The 27,270-nt window shown below is 34.8% G+C and overlaps 1 protein-coding gene across 13 annotated transcripts in view; it reads right to left on the reverse strand.

The window, feature by feature from the left end:
• ORC4 (origin recognition complex subunit 4) overlaps positions 1 to 27,270 on the reverse strand; it is a 94,942-nt gene that overhangs the window by 30,615 nt on the left and 37,057 nt on the right. For 9 of the 13 annotated variants that reach the window (XM_064586501.1, XM_064586502.1, XM_064586510.1 and 6 more), the window contains 5 exons: positions 25,128 to 25,204; positions 24,456 to 24,546; positions 5,859 to 5,934; positions 5,326 to 5,411; positions 2,423 to 2,471 (listed from right to left, as the gene is read on the reverse strand). In XM_064586501.1, coding sequence (XP_064442571.1) covers positions 2,423 to 2,471; positions 5,326 to 5,411; positions 5,859 to 5,934; positions 24,456 to 24,546; positions 25,128 to 25,204 — 379 coding nt within the window. The remainder of the gene's footprint in view (positions 1 to 2,422; positions 2,472 to 5,325; positions 5,412 to 5,858; positions 5,935 to 24,455; positions 24,547 to 25,127; positions 25,205 to 27,270) is intronic. The other 4 variants (XM_064586505.1, XM_064586503.1, XM_064586508.1 and 1 more) reach the window with 1 other exon arrangement.

The following is a 27,270-nucleotide window of genomic DNA, read 5'->3' on the forward strand; positions in this document are numbered from 1 at the left end:
TTCACAGTCTAATTACGTGACTCTAGTAGTTTACTGATGAAAAATTAAGAACATTATTTAAATGACAAGACTGTTGTTTTTAAAAGTATGTAAATATAATCTTCTGTCATCATAAAGTTGACAAGGATCTCTTAACACCTAAATAGACCAAAACACTTTGGGATTAATAATACAGGGAGTCACTAACTTATGAACAAAAACTTTTGCTTCAAAAGAGACTTGTTTAGTTAGCAGAAATGCAAACTATCTTCCCAAGTATTTGTAATTTTTTATAAATAATCATTAAACTAGGAAATTCAACCAAAGCCACTTTTAACTCCTTCTAACCACAGTTTTTTTTTAAGGCACCCCAACAAAGTTTTAATATTTCAACAAGAGGGGAAAGTTCAACATGACTCTGTGAATTCATTTTTCTCATTACAACGGGAGAAACTATAAGGGCAAAAGAATCACTATTACCTTAAGGTTTAAGGCTTTATATTCACATAAACAAGTTAAAAGAAAATCTGATAAGGGGACACTTAACAGATAACAAAACATACAGTAACCTATATGTCATGAAAACCACAAGGACTACTCAAAGAGTCTATAAACAGAACTATATAATATAGAAATGTAGCATTTGAGGGATGCCTGGGTGGCTCAGTTGGTTAAGCGTCTGCCTTCAGCTCAGGTCATGACCCCAGGGCCCAGGGTTGGAGTCCTGCATGGGCTCCTTGCTCAGTGGGGAGCCTGCTTCTCCCTCTGCCCACTGCTCACCCTGCTTGTGCAGTCTTTCTCCGACAAATAAATAAAATCTTAAAAAAAAAGAAATGTAGTATTTGATAAAATATACCATTATAAATCAATGGGGAAAAGTGGCTTATACAAGATTAGTTCTCCACTTTACACCTTATCAAAATAAACTCCCGCCAAATTATGAAATATATGTATTAGATGAAAACAGAAGTCAATGCCTTCAAAATCTGGAGAAAAATACTGATGATACAAAAAATTTAAAATTTCTTTTCAGCACAGAAGTCCAAAAAGAATTCCCATAAATGAGTATGGGATAAACACCACCAAAATAAGGCAAAGAATCAACAAGAAATACATAAACCAAGAAATATCAGTGTTTAATAAAAATATGAAGTGATGAGCATAAATAGCACAATAATGCATATCAAACTAAGAGATGTATTTTTTTCTCTTAGGCAGACATGAAAATTAATAATTGTGAATAAAAGTTGAAAAGGAAAAGGTACTCTTAAATATGTTTAGATTTGAAATTGAACTTCTAGGGTAGTTTGGTTCTATTCTTCCTTTTTTCCCTTTCCCCCTTTCTTTCTTTCCCCCTTTGTCCCCTTCCTTCCTTCCTAAGATTTATTTATTTATTTGAGAGAGAGAGACAGAGAGAGCATGAGCAAGGGGAGGGGCAGAGGGATAGGGAGAAGCAGACTCTCTGCTGAGCAAGGAGCCTTCCCGGGACTCAATCCCAGGTTCTTGGGATCATAACCTGAGCCGAAGGCAGACGCTTAACAACTGAGCCACCCAGGTGCCCCTATAAGTATTATTTTTTAAGTTATTTTTATTTAAAGATTTTATTTATCTGACAGAGCACAAGCAGATGGAGCAGCAGGCAGAGGGAGAGGGAGAAGCAGGCTCCCTGCTGAGTAGGGAGCCCAATGTAGGGCTCGAATCCAGGACCCTGGGATTATGACTTGAGCCAAAGGCAGAAGCTTAACAGAATAAGCCACCCCAGGCACCCCTATAATTTTTCTTTTAAATGTGGTACTGTTTAATCCAGAATTCTACTCATTAAAATTTACCCTAGGAAATATCTAAATAATCACCTAAGCATTTCTTCCTAATTATACAAAGTTAGAAATCAAAATTCGTAACTGGTGATTAGTAACTTCTAATTTATTACATTTTAAGTATAGTTAATTTATAAAACAGAATATATGAGAACCATAAAAATGATGGTGTAGCTCACTATTTACTGACATAGGTGCTCACTACATCCTGTTACATAAGTGAACAAGATATACATTATACAATATAGAAAATCATTTTATTCTTATAAAAAATTATGTCCATCTGCATCAGTGATACACTGCAGGTGAATAAAGACATGAAACCAAATGTTAACTGGGATCATCATGGGGTGGCTGCGTGAGCAGCTCAGTCACGTGTCCGACTCTTGATCTCGGCTCAGTCTTGATCTCAGGGTCATGAGTTCAAGCCCCACTTTCGACGTGGAGACTTCTTAAAAAATAATAATAATTGGGATAGTCACTGTAACAGTTGTGGATTACAGTGATCACTTTATTACGGTTTTTTACATTTTTGTTTTTTGTAAAAATATGTAACACCTTTATAATCAGGGGAAAAATAAAGCTAAAAGATACCTTTTGGTGGTATTAATTATGTTAATATTTACCTTTTTTTAAAGCTTCCAGAAGAAATGAAAGGTTTTCAGCAAAACTCCCCTGAATAACAAAAAAGACACCATAGCTAAAAGTTTAATGAAATAAAGAATAAAAGAGGACTATCTGATTCTTAGACACTATATAGACACGATGTATCTACTTTTTCCTAGTCAGTGGCCAGATTCTGAGCTGGATACTTCCATGTGCACCATTAAAAACTTAAATATAAAAGGAGAGATGGCATAGTATTGAAAATGGCATTACCTTGTCATGCTCAAAATTTTTTATTTTCTGGATAAAGTCTGTAAAGATGTTAACTTTAATTTAAAGGTAGTTTTTAAGACTTGCTGTATTCTAAACACAGAGAACCAGAAATCATTGCACTTTGTATCTTCAAATAGATTAAGCTCTTTCAAGTCTCAGATTAATTTGTACCACTAAAAAAATGACCATATGATTTCACTCGTAAGTGACATTTAAGAAATAAAACAAATGAACACAGGGAAAGGGGAAAAAGAGGGGGAGGCAAACCATAAGAGACTCTTAACAACAGGGAACAACATGAGGGTTAATGGAGGGGAGGGTGGGCAGGGGATGGACTAAATGGGTGATGGGTATTAAGGAGCACTGGGTGTTATATATAAGTGATGAATCACTAAATTCTACTCCTGAAACCAGTATTACACTATATGTTAACTAAATTTAAATACCAACAACAAAAAAATAAAACATACTATTAAAAAAAAATGAGCACGAACTTAAGTGAGATCCAAAAGGAAATGGGAGAAGAAATTTGCCTCAATTATTACATACTACAATAGTTTTTCCCTATTCAAGAGCATACTACAGAATTTGTATATATCATATCAAATTTGGCTATGTTTACTTGGAACACAGCCAAAACATTTTTGGATACAACTTAAATATTCTATATGGAAATTAACAGAGTAGCAGATGCATTATCCAGATGTTCCAACTTGTGGATAAGGGCTCTGTTAAAGTATTTTTTTCATTTAAGTCATTAATTTTTACTTCATTTACATTTTTTAATTTAAAGAAATAGCCAACTTTAAATTTGTGAAGATGTACAGGACAAAAGAACCCACTTGTTTGTTTCCCAATTGAGAGAACTGATATAAAATAGTCTAATAGGTTTTTAAGAACTTCCACATATTTTATAATAACTGTATGTTGTCAAATCAACATTATTTTCAAGGTAGTTAGGGCAAGAGGCATTTACCATAATATAAACAAAAGCTCAGAGGCAATCTGTGGGTGAATCAGTGGTCAGTTATTCAAAGGTTGCTTGTCTTTTGCTTTTTTTTTAAAGACAGTTACACCTGACCTTTACTGTATATAATTATATAAATACATATGCATGTATTAGAAGAATATCCTTAATTAATATACATGTATATTTATATATAAATACATATATGTATATATGTATAGGGATATACAAATTTGCTATAAGTATATCAAAAGAGAAAGGCTCTGGGTTAAGTGACTTAGATTCTTAATATCCTAATATCCATTTTATGACCTTCAAAGAAAATTAGGCAAACTAATTATGCTCTCTGAGCCTCAGGTGACTTATCTATATAATGTAGAAGTTAAACTAATAATCACTATATGTGATGATTAAGATAACAGTAATGACTAGAATAATAAACAATTGTGCCTTTTATGATTTCCTATGAATCCAATAAGAATAGGTCTAATTAGGAAAGTTAGAAACCCCAGTCTACACCAGTTGCAAACCAAAAGCCAAATTGAGCCTACATAATAGTAAATCTCCTTGGTCAAGTAAGCCACTGTATTCAACATTACATTCTAAAGAGGAGGAAGAATGTCAGACTTACAGAAGGGTCATTTTGAACCTGCAGACAGTGTGGAAGGGTAACACATGACTGGTTTACCTTTTTATAGGTAATTACTAAAGAATGAAATTACTAAATGCTAAGAGGCTTACACAACAATGGCTGTGTCATTGCAGAACGGAGTAGACACTGTAGAGTGATAACACTATATGACCACTAGTGAGCAGAAAATGAACGTGGGATGTACACAACTCTGACTTCAACTGAATAAGCAATATGAGGTTAAGTCATTTCATTATGAAAAATAAAGTAGCTGTAAATTAACCATATTTCTTTTCAACCCTTTAAATCAAGTGATAGGGTAAAAAGTTTAATGAAAGTTCCAGAACATTTCTAATCAGTTTCATTTACATTACTGATTTCACTACCCTACGGTTCCAAGCTGTTACAATAATGAGATATGAATTAAGTTTCTGAAAACATTTAATAAGAGACAACTGACATTTGTATAGTACATTACCAATCCAGCATTTTTTAAACTTAAATTATGTTTAATGCTTCCTTTTGTCTTTAGACTAAATCTGTGAAGTATAATAAAGATAATGCACATTTAACACAGATGAGAAATTTGAACTTCTGAAATACTCATTAGCCATGATTATCAAGTAGGAAATGGTTTTAAGACAAGACTCAAATCCACCTTTTGTAGCTTTAAATTCAGCACATTTTCCATTACTCCCAGCTACCCAAGTCTCAGAAGACTAAAAATAGGGTGAGTGTAGTACTTTAAAAAATATATTAAACTTCTCCAAAGATAGGGAACCAAAGTATTTATCTCACAGATAAAGAAACTCAGATAATATCTACATAAACATGGATTTCTTGGCTATTTTATAGTTAGTATCATCTACTTCAAAAAAGCCTTAACATAAAGATATGATGAATAAATGCATCCTAGTACATTATACTTTTTTATAAGAATCTTTCACATTTCAATTTAGAATCTCTGAACCCTCCCTAGCCTTCCAAAATTAGGAAAATATGGCATACAAACGTTAAACCCTGTTTAATAGAAGAACATAAATGTTACTTACAAAAACTTTATCTCCAACTACATTTTCCAGATTTAACTGCCTTGTGATTTCCTTTAGGGCAATTTTATCATTGATCTGCAGTAGTCCTGAAATAAAGCCCATTTAAAAGTATTTAATTAAAATGAAATACTTGATACAGTGAAGATTATTTTGCAGTCAAGTAAGCTTTCTAATGGTTTTTAAATTTAACTAGAAAGAAAAAAGTCAAAAGTCTGTTATAACATTATTTCTTTTTTGAAACTCAGCAATGAAGACATTTGGTAGACTCAAAGAACTATCTTCCTTGGGGTTCTTTTATTTTAAAAAAAGAAAAGAAAGACAAAAAACCAAGAGTCGTTACATACCTCATTTATTATTTTTTTTTAATTTCTAAAAACATTGTGTATATTAAAGTAAAAGTTGTTAAACATGGATCAAGTTCTTAAATTACAACTATTACCCACCTTTAAAACATACCAGTAAATTAAACTTTATATTTTAAAAAGCTTCTATGGCTTATATCATTTCCAATGGCAAAATGATGACATACTTACCATTTAGGTGAACTTGTAATACATTTTCACTCACTTCTTCTACTTCCATTAGTTCTTTCAAAGCATGGTTTATTAACTAAATGGTGTTAAAAAGTTTATGGAATATTTAATAATAGATAAAAATATAAGCCCATATTCTTTTTTAAACTATGAATAATGTGAACAGAATATAATAAAAAGATTGCCATTTTAAACTAACAAATAAATTTGCACATTATTCACAGATAACAGGAAGGTTTAAGTAGAACATCTAATGTCAGACTCAAGATGCCAAAGCCAGGACTGATGTCATGCTCTCTCAATCATTTTCCCAAACTAATAAATGTTTAGAAACAACCTCAAGTTTTCAAAGACAAATTTCTCTATAAGTCACATAAAACTATAGCCACTTAAGAGCTTCAATGTCTGAGTCAGTTCATTATTTATCTCTAACATTTATTCTATTAAATATTTTTGAAATCACTTAAAAGCTATTGAAAAACATGTACTACAACAATGTTAAATGATTGTGAAAAGTCTACACCAGTCAATATACCAATTTCTATGAAATACTGTTAACTACTCTGTATGTCATCATGAAATAAAAAATTGAAAAAGTAAGAAATACCAAGGGTTAAGTTGAAAAAGAGATGTTTCCTCTATGAGTTGCTAGGTATAATAGCCACTCCTTATCCGCAGTTTCAATTACCTGCGGTGTGGAAGCAGATGAATCCTCCTTTTTTTTTTTTTTAAAGATTTTATTTATTTATTTGACAGAGAGAGAGACACAGCGAGAGAGGGAACACAAGCAGGGGGAGTGGGAGAGGGAGAAGCAGACCTCCTGCGGAGCAGGGAGCCCGATGCGGGGCTCGATCCCAGGACCTGGAATCATGACCTGAGCCAAAGGCAGACACTTAATGACTGAGCCACCCAGGAGCCCCATGAATCCTCCTTTTGACATTATGGGCAGAAGGTCGATAGTAGCCTAATGTTACATAATAATGCCTACATCATTCACCTAACTTCATCTCATCATGTAGGCATCTTATCATTTCACATCATCACAAGAAGGGTGAATAGAGTACAATATAACATTTTGAGAGACAGAGACACCACACTCACATAACTTTTATTATATTTGTTATAACTGTTCTATTTTATTATTAGTTATTATTTTTAATCTCTTACTGTGCCTAATTTGTACATTAAACTTTACCATAGGTATATATGAATGGAAAAAACAGTACATATAGGTTTTGGTACTATCCATGGTTTTAGGCATTCACTGAGGTCTTGGAATGTATGTCCCATGGCTGAGGGGGGGCTACTGTATATAGAGAAAGACCTTATTAAAGAAATGCAGAGCTTGCAATGAAAAAAAAATACTAATAATAATATAATTACTACTAAAAATACACTGAATAAGGTGTTACACCACCTTAAAATGTTGAATTATAAAGTTTCAGATTTTTGTAACTACAGATTCCCATGCCAAATACTTCCTATTCTCTATTTTTTGACTTGTGACATCTTATTACAATTATATTGCAATATAATATACATCTCTTCACATTAGTACTGCACACACATTTTTAAAAACTTAAAAATGAGTAGAACTAAGAAAAGCCAAAAAGATTTTAAAAGGAAGAACAATGATAAAGGACTACAAATACTAAAACCACTCCTATCATTAGAAAATAAATGGTCCCTCAAAATAGACTGTGTATACAAAAAAAAAAAAAAATTAGGAAAGATGGCATCAAAATTTAGTAAGGACAAAAAAGATATTCAAAAAAGGCACTAGAACAACTGGTAAACCATTTTGAAAAACAAAATACTATTTGTATTTGCAATATCATATTTCCATTTGTCATTGCAACATCTTTGTGAAACAGGAAGAAGCAAGTATTTTAAATACTATGTTTCACAATAGGGTATCAAACATACTAACTATTCCAGTATATCTGTATTGTTTTTAAAACAAATGGAATTTTGGGGCGCCTGGGTGGTTCAGCTGGTTAAGCATCTTACTCTAGATTTCAGCTCACGTCATGATCTCAGGGTGGTGAGATCCAGCCCTGCGTCTGGCTTCTTGCTGAGCACAGAGCCTGCTTAAGATTCTCTCTCCTTCTGCCTCTGCCCCTCCCCTGATGCGTGCTCTCACGTGCATGTGCACTCTCTCTCAAAATAAATAAGCCTAAAAAAATGGAATTCTACCTCAGATCATAGGTAATCTAAGTCCTCTTAAAAAGGGAAATCTCAAAATATCAATTGTCATACTATGAAATAAAGCCCAACTAAGAAGTGACATTCTTTACAGAGAACTGTCCAAAAATGAAGTGGTACTTCTTGGCCTTTAAGCAAGTATGAATCTATCACAAGACTTTGTTCCCAGATGATACAAATGTGGTATCTCAAAATGTGGCCTTTGCAATAGCTTCTTAGTAATCTGCAATGTTCTTCCTCCCACCAACTGGTATCTTACTTAAATAATATTTCTATTTCCCTGGCTCTGATTATATGTTTTAAAGTATTTTATGTTTGGTAAATTGTTGAAAACTGTTTTAAATTATTCACATAATGAAATGGGGGAAATAATACCTTCATTTTACATACACATATAGAGACTTATAATAAGGAAGGAAGATGGCAGGCAGCAGAGTAGGAGGATCCTAGGTTCACCTGCTCCCACTAATGCAAATAGATACCTATTAAATCATGCTAAATAACCCAGAAATCAACCTGAAGAATGGCAGAAAAAGCTCCACAATTAAGGGTAGAGAAGAGGACAGAGGACACATCAAAGACAGTAGGAAGTGCGGAGTGTCTTGGCTTGGGAGAGAAATGGATCATAGCCAATGCAGTGGGGAGGAAGTCACAGTCCCAGAGAAGTGGGAAAGGGAGACTAAAGTACAGGGGAGTACACAGGAAATGAATCCTCATAGGATTGGTCTGGAAAGCTAGAGGGCCTCAATTTCTTGCGTTCTTGCAACCAAGGAGGCTTAAAGCCTGGAGTTGTAGAGGTCAGTATGCGTGGTTCTGGGAGAGCTTGAAGGACACTGGGGATGTACTTGGAGAGAAGGCAGGGTAAACAGTCTGTGGACATACAGCAATCTGAAAAGTGCCTGGGACACACAGTGGGGAGGTTAGTTGCTCATCTCCAAGAGTGTCCCAGAGAGAGGGTATTCACAGAGAGAGACCTCTGGGGAAAAAATGAACTGGCAGGTACCATTTAGCTCTAATGCTCATCAGTATAAATAGAGCTGCCCAAAGAAAACAGCCTCGCACCCACACTTGCTACCAAACTTGCTTATACCAAGCCCTGCCCCATGCCCTGTGCTGTGGTGGAATTGCCTTTTCCAGTCACTCATTCCTCAGTCCCAGCACATGGGCCCCCTCCCTCACAATACTGGCTCAAACCCCCTGCCAATATGATGTCTCCCCACACTTGGTTCAGGTGGTGGTGGTGAAAGGTATCATTTCACAAGCACACCACACCACATCTAGTTAAAATGCACCACATTCAGGTCAGGGCCCAAACACTGCCCACAAGAGGCAAAGAGCATCTGTAGTAGATGACTGCCATGAAGGATAAAGCAGCCAGGACAACACAATAGCAGAGCACATGTAGCACAAACTGGAGACACTCCCGGAGGTGCCAGGCCCTGGGGAAGAGGAGACACTACACTGCAGGGCACTACAGAATCTCTTATTCATAAAACCACTGCCCCCCATCAGGGAAATACAAATCAAAACCACAATGAGATACCACCTCACACCAGTCAGAATGGTTAAAATTAACAACTCAGGAAACAACAGAAACAGATATTGGCAACGATGTGCAGAAAGGGGAACCCTCTTACACTGTTCGTGGGAATGCAAACTGGTACAGCCACTCTGGGAAACAGTACGGAGTTTCCTCAAAAAGTTAAAAAGAGAGCTACCCTACAACCCAGCAACTGCACTACTAGGTATTTATCCAAAGGACACAAACATATTGATTCGAAGGGTACATGTACCCTGTTTATAGCAGCAATGTCTACAGTTGCCAAAGCATGGGAAGAGCCCAAATGTCCAACGACAGATGAATGGATAAAGAAGATGTAGTATATATAGACAACAGAATATTATTCAGCCATCAAAAAGAATGAAATCTTGCCATTTCCAATGACGTGGATGGAATTGGAGGATATTATGCTATGTGAAATAAGCCAGTCAGACAAAGACAAATACCATATGAGTTCATTCATATGTGGAATTTAAGAAACTAAATAGATGAACATAGGGAAAGCGAAGGGAAAATAAAATAAGAGAAAAAACAGGGAAGCAAACCACAAGAGACTCTTAATATAGGGAACAAACTGAGGGTAAGTGGGTGGTGGGATGGGGTAACTGCATGATGGGCATTAAGAAGGGCACTTGAAGTAATGAGCACTGGGTGTTGTATACAACTGATGAATTATTTAATTCTACCTCTGAAACTAATAATACAGTATATGTTAGTTAAATTGAATTTAAAGAAATAATTTTTATAAAAGCCACTGCCCTCAAAAACATGAGATGTAGTTGACTTTCCTAACACACAGAAACAGATACAGAGACTTAGACAAAATGAGAAGACAGAGGAATCTGTCCCAAATGAAAGAACATGACAAGGCCATGGCCAGAGATCGAAATGAAACAGATATAAGTAACATATGTGATGGAGAATTTAAAGCAATGATTATATGTATAATCACTGGACTTGAGAAAAGAGTGGAGCACATCAATGAGACCATTAACACAGAGATAAGGAATAACATAGGAGAAATAAAGGGCTCAATAAATGAAATGAGAAACATGCTTGATGGAATGAACAGCAGGCTGGAAGAAGCAGAGGAACAAACTAACAGCCCAAACTAACAGCCTAATGGACAAAGTAATGGGAAATAAAAAGACTGAACAAAAGAGAGAAAAAAGAATTATACAAAATGAGAATATACTTAGGGAACTTCAGCATCCCCATGCAACATAGTAAATTCATATTATAGGAGTACCAGAAAAAGAGTAGAGGAAAGGGGGCAAAGAATTTATTTCAAAAAACAGCTGAAAAGTTCCCAATTAGGAGAAGGAAATAAATATCCAGATCCAGGATGCACAAAGAAAACCCAACAAAAATCAACAAAAGTAGATCCACACCAAGACACATACAATTAAAATGGGAAAATATGATAAAGAAAAAATATTAAAGCAGCATGACAAACAAACAAAAAGACAGTTACACACAAAGGAAATACCATAAAGCCATCAGTGAATTTTTCAGCAGAAACTTTCCAAGCCAGAAAGGAGTGTCATGTTAGATGCAAAGTGCTGAATGGGAAAAATATGCAGCCAAAAGTACTCTTTCCAGCAGGGCTATCATTCACAATAGAAGAAGAAATAAAGAGTTTCCCAAATAAAAACTAAAGGAGCTCATGACCACTAAAAGAGCCCTGCAGGAGATATTAGAGAGGTCTCTGAGTGGAAAGAAGAGACCAAAAGTGACAGGACAAAGGTAGGGATCACAAACCCAGTAAAATGAATATTCCTGTAAAAAATCAGTCAAGGGATTCACAAAATAAAAGGATGTAAAATATGACACCATAAACCTAAAATGCAGGGAGGAGAGGAATAAAGAATGGGTTCAAACTTGAACAACCATCAACTTAATATAGACTGCTATATGCAGAAGATGTTATACACAAATGTAATGGTAACCACAAATCAAAACCACTAATAAATATGCAAAGAATAAAGAGAAAGAAATCCAAATCTATCACTAAAGAAAACCAGCAAACCATGAAAGAGAGAAAGATAAGAAAGGATAAGAGAAAATCTTCAGAAACAAGCACAAAGTAAGTAATAAAATAGGACTAAATACATATCTATCAATAACTACTCCGAATGCAAATGGACTAAATGCTCCAATCAAAAGACGTACGGTAACAGATGGACAGAAAAACAAGACCCATCCATATGCTGCTTACAAGAGCAGCTTACACTTTAGACCTAAAGATCCCTGCAGATTGAAAGTGAGGGGGTGGAGAAACATTTATGATGCAAATAGATGTCAAAAGAAAGCCAGTGTAGCAATACTTTTATTAGAAAAAATAAACTTTAAAACAAAGGTTGTAACAAGAGACTAAGAAGGACACTATATAATAATAAAGGGGACAATCCAGCAAGTTATAACAATAATAAATATTTATACACCCACATGGGAGCACGCCAATACATAAAATAGTTAAGAAATATAAAGGAAATAATCAATAATAATATAATAGTAGCGGACTTTAACACCCCACTTACATCAATGGACAAATCATCTAAACAGAAAACCAACAAGGACACAATGGCTTTGAATAACACACTGGACCAGAAGGATTTAAGTCAGAACATTCCATCCTAAAACAACAGAATACACATTCTTCTCAAGTGCACATCGAACATTCTCCAGAGTAGATCACATATTAGGCCATAAAACAAGCCTCAACAAATTAAAAAAAAAAATCAGAGTCATACCATGCAACTTTTATGACGACAATGCTATGAAACTAGAAGTCAACCACAAGGAAAAATCTCAAAAAACCACAAATACATGGAGGTTAAATAACATGCTACTAAACAATGAGTGGGTCTACCAGGAAATCAAAGAAGACAGAAAAAAGTACATGGAAACGAATATGAAACACACAAGAGTTTAAAAACCTTTGGGATGCAGTAAAAGCGGTTTTAAGAGGGCCTATAGCAATACCGGCCTACCTCGAGAAGCAAGAAAAATCTCAAGTAAACATAAGCTTATACCTAATGGAATTAGAAAAAGAACAAAAAACCCTAAAACCAGCAGAAGTAAGGAAATAATAAAGATTAGAGCAGAAATAAATGCAATAGAAACAAACAAACAAACAAAAAAACACCCCAATAGAACAGATCAATGACACTGGGAGCTGGTTCTTTGGGGAGAAAAAAAAAAATCAATAAAACTGATACACCTCTAGCCAGACTTTCAAGAAAAACATCGAAAAGACCCAAATAAACAAAAATCACAAATGAGAGAGGAGAAATAACAAACACCAAAAACTACAAGCAATTATAGAAGAATATTACAAAAAACTATATGCCAACACTGGACAACCTAGAAAATATGGATAAATTCCTAGAAACATATAACCTACCAAAACTGAAAAAGGAAGAAATAGAAAATTAGAAAAGTCCGATTGCCAGCAAGAAAACTGAATCAGTAATCAAAAAACTCCCAAGAGGGGCGCCTGGGTGGCTCAGTCAGTTAAGCGACTGCCTTCGGCTCAGGTCATGATCCTTGAGTCCCGGGATCGAGTCCCGCATCGGGCTCCCTGCTCAGCGGGGAGTCTGCTTCTCCCTCTGACCCTCCTCCCTCTTGTGCTCTCTGTCTCTCATTCTCTCTCTCGCAAATAAATAAATAAAATCTTTAAAAAAAAAAAAAAACTCCCAAGAAACAAAAGTCCAGGGCCAGATGGCTTCTTGGGCAAATTCTACCAAACACTTAAAGAACAGTTAATACCTATGCTTCTCAAAGTATTAAAAAAAAATAGAAAAGGAAAGAAAACTTCAAATTCATTCTATGAGGGCAGCATTACCCTGATACCAAAACCAGATAAGGACACCACAGAAAAAGAACTACAGGCCAAGATTTCTGATGAACCTAGATGCAAAAATCCTCAACAAAATACTAGCAAACCGAATCCAACAATACATTAAAAAAAAAAAAAAAAATTCACCATGATCAAGTGGGATTTATTCCTGGGTTGCAAGGGTGGTTCAATATTTGCAAATCAATCAACGTGATACAACACATAGTAAGAGAAAGGATAAGAACTATATGATCATGTCAGTAGATGCAGAAAAAGCATTTGACAAAGTACAACATCCATTCAATATAAAAACTCTCAACAAAGTAGGTTTAGGGGGAATATACCTGAATATAAAAAAAGCCATATATGAAAAACCAACAGCTAACACCATCCTCAATGGGGGAAAAACTGAGAGCCTTTTCCCTAAAGTGAGGAAAAAGATAAGGATGTCCATTCTCACCACTATTTTTTTTTTTTTTTAAGATTTTACCCATTTACTTATGGATATGAGAGAGCGAGAGAGCATAAGCAAGGTGAGTGGCAGAGGGAGAAGCAGGCTCCCTGCTGAGCAAGGAGCCCCATGTGGGGCTTGAACCCAGGACCCTGGGATCATGACCCGAGCCAAAGGCAGATGCTTGATTAACACAGCCACCCCTCACTCTCACCACTTTTATTCAACATACTACTGGGAAGTCTTAGCCACAGCAATTAGAAAACAAATGGAAATAAAAGACATCCAAATAGGTGAGGAAGCTGTAAAACTTTTCACTATTTGCAGATGACATGATACTATATATAGAAAACCCAAAAGACTGCAACAAAAAACTGCTAAAACTAATAAATGAAGTCAGTAAAGTTGCAGGATACAAAAATCAAGGTAGAGAAATCTGTTACATTTCTAAACACCAATAATGAAGCAGTAGAAAGAGAAATTAAGAAAACAATACATGAAAAATTTACAATTTTTTGTAATTTGTACCAAAATTTACAATTGCACCAAAAATAATAAGATATCTAGGAATAAATACAACTAAGAAGGTGAAAGACCTATACTTTGAAAACTATAAAAAACTAATGAAAGAAATTGAAGACAACACAAAGAAATGGAAAGAAATTCCATGCTGATGTACTGGAAGAACAAATATTGCTAAAATGTCTACACTATCCAAAGCAATCTACAAATTTAATGTAATCCCTGTCAATACCAACAGCATTTTTCACAGAGCTACAACAAACAACCCCAAAATTTCTATGGAACCACAAAAGACCCCAGACAGCCAAAACAATCTTGAAAAAGAAAAGGAAAGCTGGAAGCATCACAATTTGAGACTTCAAGTTATATTACAAAGCTGTATTAATCAAAACATTATGATAATGGTAAAAAAAATAGACCATTAGATCAATGGAAAAGAATAGAAAACCCAGAAACGAACCCACAACAAAGCAGGAAAGAATATCCAACAGGAAAACAAACAACTGGTGCTGGGAAAACTGGAGAGCAACATGCAAGAGAATGAAACTGGGACACTTTTTTACACCATACAGAAAAATAAACTCAAAATTGATCAAAGACCTAAATGTGAGACCTAAAACCATAAATATCCTACAATGGAACATAGGCAGTAATTTCTCAGACACAGGCCATAGTAACTTCATTTTAGACAGGCCCCCGAAGTGAGGGAAACAAAAGCAAGAATAAACTATTGTGATTACACCAAAATAAAAAGTTCTGCACAGTGAAGGAAACAACCAACAAAACTAAAAGGCAACCTACTGAATGGGAAAAGATTATTTGCAAATGACATATCTAATAAAGGGTTAGTATGCAAAATATATAAAGAACTGACACAACTCCAATCAGAGAAAGACAAGTATCATATGATCTCACTGATATGAGGAATTCTTAATCCCAGGAAACAAACAGGTTTGCTGGAGTGGTGGGGGGTGGGAGGGATGGGGTGGCTGGGTGATAGACACTGGGGAGGGTATGTGCTATGGTGAGCGCTGTGAATTGTGTAAGACTGATGAATCACAGACCTGTACCTCTGAAACAATAATACATTATATGTTAAAAAAAAAAAAAAAAAGATAGTAGGAAAGGAAAAATGTAGGGGGGGAATCGGAGGGGGAGACGAACTATGAGAGACTATGGACTCTAAGAAACAAACTAAGGGTTTTAGAGGGGAGGGGTGAGCGGGGGGATGGGTTAGCCCAGTGATGGGTATTAAGGAGGGCACGTTTTGAATGGAGCACTGGGTGTTACACGCAAACAATGAATCATGGAATACTACATCAAAAGCTAATGATGTAATGAATGGTGACTAACTTAACATAATAAAATAAAACTAAAAAAAAAAAAAAAACTGACACAACTCAACACCCAAAAAACAAATAATCTGATTTAAAAATGGGCTGAAGACAGGAACAGACATTTCTCAAAGAAGACATACAGATGGCCAATAGACACATGAAAAGATATTCAACATCACTCATCATCAGGGAAATGCAAATTAAAACCACAATGAGATACCATGTTACACCTGTCAGAATGGCTAAAATAAAAAACACACGAAACAACAGGTGTTGACAAGGATGTGAAGAAAAAAGGAACCATCTTGCACTAATTCAAAGGGATACATGCTTACAATAGCCAAATTATGGAAGCAGCCCAAGTATCCATCAATAGATGAATGGTTAAAGAAGATACAGTATGTATGTGTGTACACACACACACACACACACAGGAATATTATTCAGCCATAAAAAAGAATGAAATCTTGCCATTTGCAATGACATGGATGGAGGTAGAGAGTATAATGCTAAGCGAAATAAGTCAGAGAAAGACAAATACCATATGATTTTACTCTAATGGGGAATTTAGGAAACAAAACAAACTAGCAAAGGGAAAGAGAGAGAGAGAGGCAAACCAAGAAACAGACTCTTAACTACAGAGAAAAAACTGATGGTTACCAGAGGGGAGGTGGATGGGGGGAACGGGTGAAATAGGTGATGGGGATTAAGCAGTGCAACTGTTATGATGAGCACCAGGTGATTAAAATAAAAACTTAAAAGAGAGTTGAAACAAGTTTATAGCACTCTTTCCATTGACTTTATTTCAAACAAGTTATTATGATTTGCCTAGATCAGCTCACAACTTTTTCATGATGTGTTTGTATGGTCTGAAATGATAACTTAAAATGTATTAGCATATATGTCTCCAAATAATTTTAGTTCCAATGTGGGTATTGCTAAAACTTACTCTGTGTGTAACTACCTAGGTAATCAATTATATAATTTCAGTATTTTTCACAAACACAGTATCTTTCCAAATATTTTAAATTACATTATATAGTAAAAAAATTTAGTTGGTTATTTGATGTTACACCAAGCAAGACAACCAATATCACTACTCCATTTCCACAGTTTTTGTAACTAAGAATTTTACAAACATACTGGCATAGTTTATTTAGACTTGCCAGCAATCAGGGATTTTTATGTTTATCTACTCTTACGATTTCCAAATACTTGTTTCTTTGTCTACAATAATTTCTATATAGAAGAGCAATTTCCAGGGTACAATCTGTCATTTGGAACTGCATCTATTTTTTTTAATAAAAATGTCTGAAATACAATAAGCCACACTGTTATCTTTATCAATTAACTGTGGATTCCAAATTTTTGTACTTCAAATAGCCTGTACAAGGTAGTGTTATAAATATATTGTAATCTTATTTCTTATATTAAAATTTACATGAGAGTTCTTGTCTAAAACAATCTATTTTATGTCTCAAGATACTCCACACACAACAAATTACAAAAGTGACCAAAGTAAATAGTGCTCCTCAGCTCTTTGACCTCCCAATATTGGAGTGCAGCATACTGTCAGCATACCAAGAACAATCTATCTGTTTTATTAACTGATAAATACTCTGTTAATGGCTATCATCTTAAGTCCTGAAGAAACAGAAAAACTGACATAGGATGTAACCTGAAAGAAAGGAAACAGTACACTGATGAAAAAGATTAATTACTACTGAAAATGTGTATTTTAGAAAATAAATACTTTGAGCCATTTAAGCCAGACTTAGATAAACACAAAACAACAGACTAAGAAGGTGCATGACAAGGAGGAAGACAAGAAGGAAGGATTGTTAGAAACTAAAATGCAGTATATCACATTAGAAGAAGCAAAAGATAGAACAAATGGTGAAGAAAATCACACTGATGATATGGCAGAATGCTGAGGGAGAGGAAGAAAAGAAAGAAACATGGAGAAATAAGACAGAGAAATGAGAATAAAGGCTTAATAACAGGATACTTTAATCCTAAGAAAGGACAGGAAGAAATGAAAGAGAGGAAATACTCAAAATAAAATTATTCTTTAGAGAAAACAGACCTAAATTCATATTAAGAGGGTTTGTATAATATCAGTTAATTTCATGATCAATGCTTAAACATAGCTTGTGAATAACAAATGCAGTAAGACAAGAGAAGGAAATGAAAGGTATAAAAAGAAACAGGAATGGAAGAAATAAAGCTTTCTTCTATTTGCAGATGACATAATTGTCTGTAGAAAATCCCCAAGAACTGACAAATTTTTGGAACCAATGATCAATTCTAGCAAGATTGCAGGATACAAGATAACACACAAAGGTCATTTGCTTTCCGCTATATCAGCAATGAACACTTGGAATCTGAAATTAAAAATATAATACTATTCGCATTAGCATCAAAAATATTTAAAAACTTAGGTATAAACCTAATGAAATATATGTAAGACTTATTTTTTTTAAAGGTTTTTTTTTTAAGATTTTATTTATTTATTTGAGACAGAATGAGAGAGAGAGCACATGAGAGGGGGGAGGGTCAGAGGGAGAAGCAGACTCCCTGCTGAGCAGGGAACCCGATGTGGGACTCGATCCAGGGACTCCAGGATCATGCATGACCTGAGCTGAAGGCAGTCGCTCAACCAACTGAGCCACCCAGGCGCCCTATATGTAAGACTTATATAAGGAAAACCACAAAACTCAATGAAAGACCCAAGAAAGATAAATGGAAAGATATTCCATGTTCATAAATGTGAAAATTCAATATAGTTAAGACACCAATTTTTCTAATGTGATCTATAGTTGAAACTACAACTGAACTCTAAAATTCCTAGTTGGAAATTAATATTAATTGTAAAGTTAATATAATATAAAAAGGCAAAGTACCCAGAATAGCCAAAACAATATTGAAGAAACACACAAAGTTAGAAAACACACTGTCCAACTTTAAGGCTTATTTTAAAGCTACAGTAATTAAGACAGGTAGAAATAGACTGACACAAATACAATTAACTGACCTTTGAAAAAGAAGCAAAGGTAATTCAATGAGGAAAAGATAGCCTTATCAACAAATGCTGAAACAATTTAAACATTTATATGCCAAAAGAAAGAAAAAGAATCTAGATACAGACCTTACAGGTTTCAAAGAAATTAACTCAAAATGAATCACCAAACCAAATGTAAAACACTAAGAACTATAAAACTTCTAGAAGGAAACATAGGAGAAAACCTAGAAGATCATGGGTTTGGTGATGAAGTCTATTTATTTATTTATTTTTAAAGATTTTATTTAATTGTCAGAGAGGGCAAGAGAGCAAGAGAGAGAGCACAAGTAGGGGAAGTGGAGGCAGAGGGAGAAGCAGGCTCCCTGCTGAGCAGGGAGCCCGATGAGAGACTCGATCCCAGGAACCTGGGATCATGACCTGAGCCGAAGGCAGACGCTTAACCAATTGAGCCACCCAGGTGTCCCGGTGATGAAGTTTAGATATAACACCAAAGTCACAATTCATGAAAGAAACAGCTGATAAATTGAACTTTTTTTAAAATGAAAAAACTGGGGGTGCTCAATTCAGTAAGCATCTGTGTTTGGCTCAGGTCATGATCTCAGGGTTCTGGGACTGAGCCCTGCGTAGGGCTTCCTGCTCAGTGGGGAGTCTGTTTTTCCCTCTCCCTCGGCCCCTCCCCCCTGCTTTTGTGTGCTCTCTCAAATAAATAAAATCTTAAAAATAAATGAAAAAACTGCTTGCCAAGGAAACTAATAATAGAATTTTTTTTTTTTAAAGACTTTGTTTATTTATTTGACAGTGAGAGAGGAAACACAAGCAGGGGGAGTGGGAGAGGGAGAAACAGGCTTCCCGCTGAGCAGGGAGCCCGACGTGGGGCTTGATCCCAGGACTCTGGGATCATGGCCTGAGCCGAAGGCAGATGCTTAACCAACTGAGCCACCCAAGCGCCACCTAATAATAGAATTAAAAGATAAACCACAGATTTGGAGAAAGTACTTGCAAAACACATATCCAAAATATACAAATAACTCTTAAAACATATCAATAAGAAACCAATCAACCCAGTTCAAAAATGGTCATAAAATACCTTGCCGAAGATAGATGAAAAATAAGCATATGAAAAGATACTTAACATCATACATAATTAGAGGATTGCAAATAAAAACAGCATTGAGATACCACTACCTATCTACTAGAATAGCTAAAATTAAAAACACTGACAATACCAAATGCTAATGAGGATGCATAACAACAGAAACTCTTATTCACCGCTGGTGAAAAAAAGCAAAACGGTACAGTTACTATGGAAGACAGCTTAGTAGCTTCTTAGGAAGCTATCCATGGTCTTAGCATATAATCCAGCCATTGGTGTTCCTAAGTATTTACCCAATAAAGTTGAAGACTCTTGTCTACATATACAAGTGTTTATAATAGCTTTATTCAGAACTGCCAAAAATTGGAGCCAACCAAGATTTCCTTTAATAGGTGAATGGATAAATAGTGGCACATTCAAACAATATAATATTATAAAGCAAATAAAAGAAATGGACTGTCAAGCCATGAAATGACATGGAGGAATCTTAAACTCATATTGGTAAGTGGAAGAAGTGAATCTGAAAAGGCTATATATTTTATGATTCCAACTATGTGACATTCTGGAGAAGGCAAAACTATGGAGGGCAATAAAAAGATTAGGGATTGCCAAGGGTTGGGGATGGGAGGATGAGTAGGTAATGCACAGGGGATTTTTAGGGTGGTGGAATTATTTTGTATGACACTGTAATGGTGGATACGTGACAGTATAGATTTATTAAAATCCACAGAATTGTTCATTACAAAGAGTGAACCTTAATGAAAACTATGGGACTTAAGTTAATAATAACATATTAATATTGGTTCATCAAATTCAACAAACGTACCATACTAAGGGAAGATGTTAATAATAGGGGAAGTTGGGCGCCTGGGTGGCTCAGTCGGTTAAGCGACTGCCATGATCAGGTCATGATCCTGGAGTCCTGGGATCGAGTCCCGCATCGGGCTCCCTGCTCAGGTCATGATCCTGGAGTCCTGGGATCGAGTCCCGCATTGGGCTCCCTGCTCAGCAGGGAGTCTGCTTCTCCCTCTGACCCTCCTCCCTCTCGTGCTCTCTGTCTCTCATTCTCTCTCACAAATAAATAAATAAAATCTTTAAAAAAATAAAAAATAAAAAATAATAATAATAGGGGAAGTTGTATGTATGTGCATGGGGAGGTGGTTATAATAGGGGAACTCTCTTTTATGCTTAATTTTCCTGGTAAAAAATATATCTATTTTAGCCAATTTACTAATGAAATGGAGTATAGTTTTAATTTATATTTAAACATCTTTAAAAGTGTTTACTAACTCTATTTCCTTTTTTTCTGAAACTTCTCCATGCTTTTAGGGACAAACTTCCAAGTTCAGAATAAATTCAGGCATTAGCTGCTCAAGTTATATTTTTAGGCCTGACACTTCGATGTAAACATCACTGAGATTCAACTTCTCTGTTGTAATGCCACTTTGTTTCAAGAAGCATAGTTTAGGATGGAATAATAGGTCTAATGTACTGACTCCTTAGATCTCATTTTCTCAGAGTATCACTATGAGCTTCTTGAAGAATTAAAGTACTAGTATCTAAAAGTGTTTTTCAAACATTTGTATGATGATGTATTTTCCAAATACAATAAAACAATGAAGACTGAAAAAAAAATTATCCTGTACTGAAAAAAGACCTAAATTCATATTAAGGGAGTTTACAGAGTATCAGCTTTTATGACCGAAGCTTAGATATTGGTCTGAAATTTTCATACTGCTAAGATAAAGAAATTCTGTTAAGTATCTAGACAGGGAAAAATCACACATACACACAAACTCAAGACAAGCTGTCGTGGTCATCAGTGATATTCACCAAATACTTCTGTTAACTTCCCTTCTAGTCACCTAGGTGGAATGTACTTCTTTACTCTCTTGAAATGAGGTGCGACCACATGACACTTTGGCCAGTTAACTGTGAGGAGATGTGCTCTGTATCACCTCTGAGTAGGAACTCTAAAAAGAGTGTGTGTCCTTGATTCATCACATTCCCTTTTCCTACATTACCACTTGCTGCTTTACCTTGCAATTTTATGTTTTGGAATTGGTTACTTTCCTTAAACCTCATGAACCAACTACTGCTAGCTCAAACTTTTCTTCTGTAGCTTCCTCATCTCTCTCAGTCTTCACAGAATTGAACAGAGTTAGGGCCTTCCTCTGGATTAGGCTTTGGTGTAAGGGAATGTGTAAGCCACTAAAACTTTCTCCATATCAGCAATAAGGTTGTTTCACTTTCTTATCTTTGGTGGGTTCACTGGAGTAGCACTTTTAATTTCCTTCAAAAACTTTTCCTTTACATTCACAGCTTGGCTATTTGGTGTAAGAGGCCTAGCTTTCAGCCTATCTTGGCTTTTGACATGACTTCCTCACTAAACTCAATCATTTCTAGCTTTTGATTTAAAGTGAGAGATGTATGACTCTCCCTTTTACTTGAACACGTAGAGGCCATTATAGTGTTATTAATTGGTCTAATGTCAGTATTGTTGTGACTCAGGGAATACGTAGGCCCAAGGAGAGGGAGAGAGATGGGAGAGTGGACAGTGAGTGGAGCAGTCAGAACCAACACATTTATCCATTAAGTTTGCCATCTTATACAGGCATGGCTTCTGGCACCCCAAAACAATTATAATAGTAACATCAAAGATCACTGATCACAGATCACCATGACAAATATAATAATGAAAATGTTTGAAATATTGTGAGAATTACCAAAATGTGACAAAGAGATAATACAAGCAAATGCTGTTGGAAAAACAGTGCCTGCATACTTGCTCAATAAAGGGTTGCCAAAAACCTCTAATTTGTAAAAAATGCAATTATCTGCAAAGTGCAACAAAGCAAAGCAAAACGAAGCATGCCTGTACAAACCAATAAAAATGTTTTTTTTTTCTCTTCCCTTTTTTTCTGGACCACAGACAAATGCTTCTTTTCACTGATGCATAATAATCTATTATATGGATGGACGTACTAGCATTTATTAACCAGTACTCTGTTGATGGACATTTATGTTGTTTTTCATCTTTTACTATTAACAAATGGTGTTGCAATGAGTAACTGTATATACATCATTTCACAAGCGTAAATTCCTACAAATATTGTTGGAGTCAAAGGGCATATGACTTTGTAATGTGCTCAGATGCTGTCTATTATTCTAGTTATGTCAATTTATACTACCAGCAGGAACACTTGTCTATTTCCCTGTAAGTTCACAACTTTAGTGTTATCAATTTTACAGGTTTGTCAACCTGGTAGAAAAAATTGCTAATATTTTTAGTTAATTTACTTAATTATAAGTAAAATTAAGTAAGTTTATAAGTTTAAGACAAATTTATATTTAATTTTCTGTGACTTTTCTGTGCATATCCTTTACACAGTGTTTCTACTGCTAATATGATTGTTAAAAATTTTAAATATTCTAATAGCTCAAAGGCATACCAGTCACATGGGTCTCCTGTCAAAACCACCCAAACAGTACTGAAGTCAAACACAAAGGAAAATCATACTGAAGAACTCAAGAATAAAGAAATAATGGTTGTATAAAATGACTGAGCATAGGACTGAATCAAATTATAGTCAAGACTAAAAAATTATTGTAAATATTATAATAAACGTGAAAAATTCTTCAAAGATTAAAAAAGAAATTACCTAGATTTATATCCCCACGGGAAATGGGTGATTACAGTAAAACTGTAAAGTCACTTCCTCACTTTACCTAATATACAGTCACCATTTATTGCTTTAAAAACAATCTTACTTCTAATTTATATAACTTTACTTAATACATAATTTTACTTCTATACATAATAAAAAAAGCATGTTACTGAGAAATCTAAATTCACTGCATGGAATATAGCAGAAAAGAGCTTTCATAGAGCCCAAGTACTGAACCTTAATAGTAATATATTCAATGTAACAGTCATAATTTGTCTCATATATTGAATAAAGAATGTGAAAAGAAAAAACGAGGCGAAAAAGCAAGAGAATCTTCTTGAGGTAACTACGCAAATAAGATAAAGATGGAAAGTAGAAAAGAATTCTAGAAGACGTGACTGTACATATGAAAAAAATTACTTGAGGTAGGGTTAAACAACAGGGAAAAAAAGAATGCATGTTATGACAGTTACCTAATTTATAAACAGAAACAATGCCTACCTTGCAGGGTTGGTGTAAAGAATAAATGATAACACAGATAAAAAGTATAAGATAAGGTACAGAACATAGATAAAAGGCACAAGGAACATGCTCAATAAATGCTAATTTGTTTTTTCTACTGGCAATCACAAATTCTTCACAGACAAAAGGCCATGATGGAAAAAGTATCAACTGAAAATTTGTTACTGTGGAGAAAAATAAGGTAAAAACAATATGCTCAACTCAAATATACCACCCTAATTTTTAAGGCTTTGCATGTCTTTGCGTGTCTATGATTTAAAGGAAAAAAAAAAGGAAATAAGATAATGAAAATAATAAAAAATATTTTCAGTACTGTCTATAAGAATCATCACATGCCTACACAAACAAGAAAATACCAGAAATCAATAGTTTTACCATGGTCTTTCCTGATCCTCGGGGTCCAATAATGAGAACAGAGTTACTTTCTCCATGGATAGCAGTTCTTTTCAGCAGCTCAATTAAGTGTCTGAAATGACATAAATAAGCCAAAATTTAAAAAGGAAGCTGGAATAATTTGCTAGGTAATACTATTTAAAAGTTGAATTTGAATATGCACAGAAAATAAGCATTCCCTTTTTCTCTCTCTCTGGGCACTGGACTTATGCTCTATATAGTCCTACAAAGAAAAACACAGAAGAGAGGGTAGGTCAATATGGATTCTCTGGAAACCTCAAGAGGAAACCAAGTAAGTTTGAAATATCTTGGCTTTCTGATGGTATGGGACAAGAGACGACAGTGGCAATTGGGAGCTTTCACTCCACAATTGGCTGTCGAGTATTTAGGTGCAAAACGCTCAGAATTCTCTCCGTAATACCAGATGACAGAAGCAACACAAGATTGAAAGGTAAGGAGCTTTCTCATTATGGAAATACTTATATCTGCTCTTGCTTTATAATATTCAGTGTTTCTATAAAGGAAGAATTTTTTTATCTCTACAAAAGTATCTGTCAGCCTTATTCAAGATAAAATCTGTGTAAGATAATTTTTGCAAAACCTAAGGGCATCTTTAAGTAGGTTTATAGCACACAAAGGGATAGCTAAACTTACTTGTATTGTACTTGTACTCCAAATAAGTTACTATGTGGGCTCTGATGACAAAATTTTTCCCGTAAAATTCTTTGTACCTTATAAAAACAAAGTGAATAAATATAAATGAAAATGTTACACACAAAATAAAAAATGAATGAGAATATATATTTACAGCAGTCAGAATTAGGTATTAATGAATCTATTCAACCCTCCCCAAAGAACTTGTCTTCAAGAGTTCCGGTACCATTTCCATGAGTTGTAAAATTAACGGTTCTTTTCACCTATCTCAAGTCCCAGAGGAAGGATGAGAATTTACTTGTGAGGTTCAACAAGAGAAAGAATTACTTACTTTAGCCACATCAGCAATTTGAGGGCTGTTTTATTGCGTGTGAATAAATGAATACTTCACTTTGTATGTAACGTATCAGCCAAGGAAAAAAGACAGGAGAGAATCTAATAATGTAATCTCACCTAATAATGCTTATGAACCACACCTCAATCTTTAGAGACCAAACAAATCTGAACTGGCTTAACCCAAGCCCTATCCATTTGCACCAGTCATAAAAGTCAGGATTCTGAGAAAATAAAGGAAGTTTAAAAGTCCATATAGTTACTGGACCTATAGGACCTATTAGAAGCAGAGCATGCTACTACTAAAAGAGCATGATCCATGCCTAAAGAAACAGTGCAAATAAACTGGAAAGAAATGACACACTTAAAAAAGTAGTAATTCAGCATATAAGGAAATGCTCAATTACACGGAAGAAATTAAGATTTATCTATACCTATAAAATGAGGAATCACTAGAATGAATGAAGAAAAAAAATTCTTGTAAGGACCTAAATTTTCAGTTTGCCTTAGAATAAAGGGCTTAGACTGAGTTGTGAAAAATTATGTCAGATAATCTAGCACATTCTTTAAAAAGACAGACCACTAAAGGATTCCTTTTCTGCATCTGCTGCTCATACAGAAATCTTTCAAAGACAAAAAGCTTAGGAGGCTATTTCACATTTGGTCCCATCATCAGAAACAAGAAGCTTCCAAGATTATTTGCTTCTCTCAGACTGACAGCATGGGACTGATTCTTCATGTACCAAAAGATAAAATCTGAGTTCTGTTTATATGTACCAGAGGCTAAGCAAAGCAAATTACTCAGTGGTAATAAAATAATCCTAATTATCATTATATAAGAAGGGGAAAGAATAAGAGGAGTGATGCCAAAAGAGCCAATTATGTGGATTTTAAAGTTACACTTTTCTAAATCTTAATTTTTTTAGTCTATAAAATGGAACAGTAATAGTTTTCTGGCAGGCCTGTTCTCAAGATTAAATAAGGTAGTCTTGTCTGTAATATAAGTATTGTATAGGTAATAGCTGGTACCTATAAAACACTTAAATGAGCATATATAATCATAATACTAATCATATTGTATATTCCTCTACCTAGATAAGATCATTAGAAATCAAAAGATAAACCTCAGTCCTTTGCTTTTCCAAATTTCATTAAAGTCTAATGAGAGGCAACAACTATGTATAAAATCTAAGGGATAAAGTGAAGTGAAGCTGTAGTGAACAGTGAAAGGTTCAAAAATCTGAAAGTGATCTGAGATGAAGGTTAAACAGATGTACACGTGTATAGAAATTAAGCTGTAAGTGGAAGATTTGTGCACTTTACTAGGATATGTAAATTATACTTCAGCTAAAAATTTTTCATAAAACAGAGTTAAACATCTTCCTTCCAAAAAAAAGTTAAGGTCTTACATGAGGGATGCCAATAACATACATTTAGTTTTGATTAGAAAAAACTATAGTTCTGGTCAAGTCAGATAAACAGAAATGCCAGGACAGAGTTATTATACCTATTCCCTACTATATTTCTTAAGAGACAGACACACAGATATATGCTCAACACTTGGAATACAGTATGTACTTAAGATAATATTAAATGTTCATGATAAAAACACTCAATATACTAGGAAAAAAGGACAACATCCTCAACCCGATAAAGGGCATCTATAAAAACCTATAGCTAACATCACATCAATGGTGAAAGACTGAATGTATTTCCTCAAAATCAAAAACAAAACAAGAATGTCTGTTTTTGTTGTTGTTTACTCAATATTGTACTGAAAATTCTAGCCAGGGAAATTAGACAATAAAAA

Source organism: Mirounga angustirostris, unplaced genomic scaffold, assembly GCF_029215605.1.
Source record: "Mirounga angustirostris isolate CCGP_5_RB_7025 unplaced genomic scaffold, mMirAng1.0.hap1 SCAF_3, whole genome shotgun sequence".
NCBI classification, from domain to species: domain Eukaryota; kingdom Metazoa; phylum Chordata; class Mammalia; order Carnivora; family Phocidae; genus Mirounga; species Mirounga angustirostris.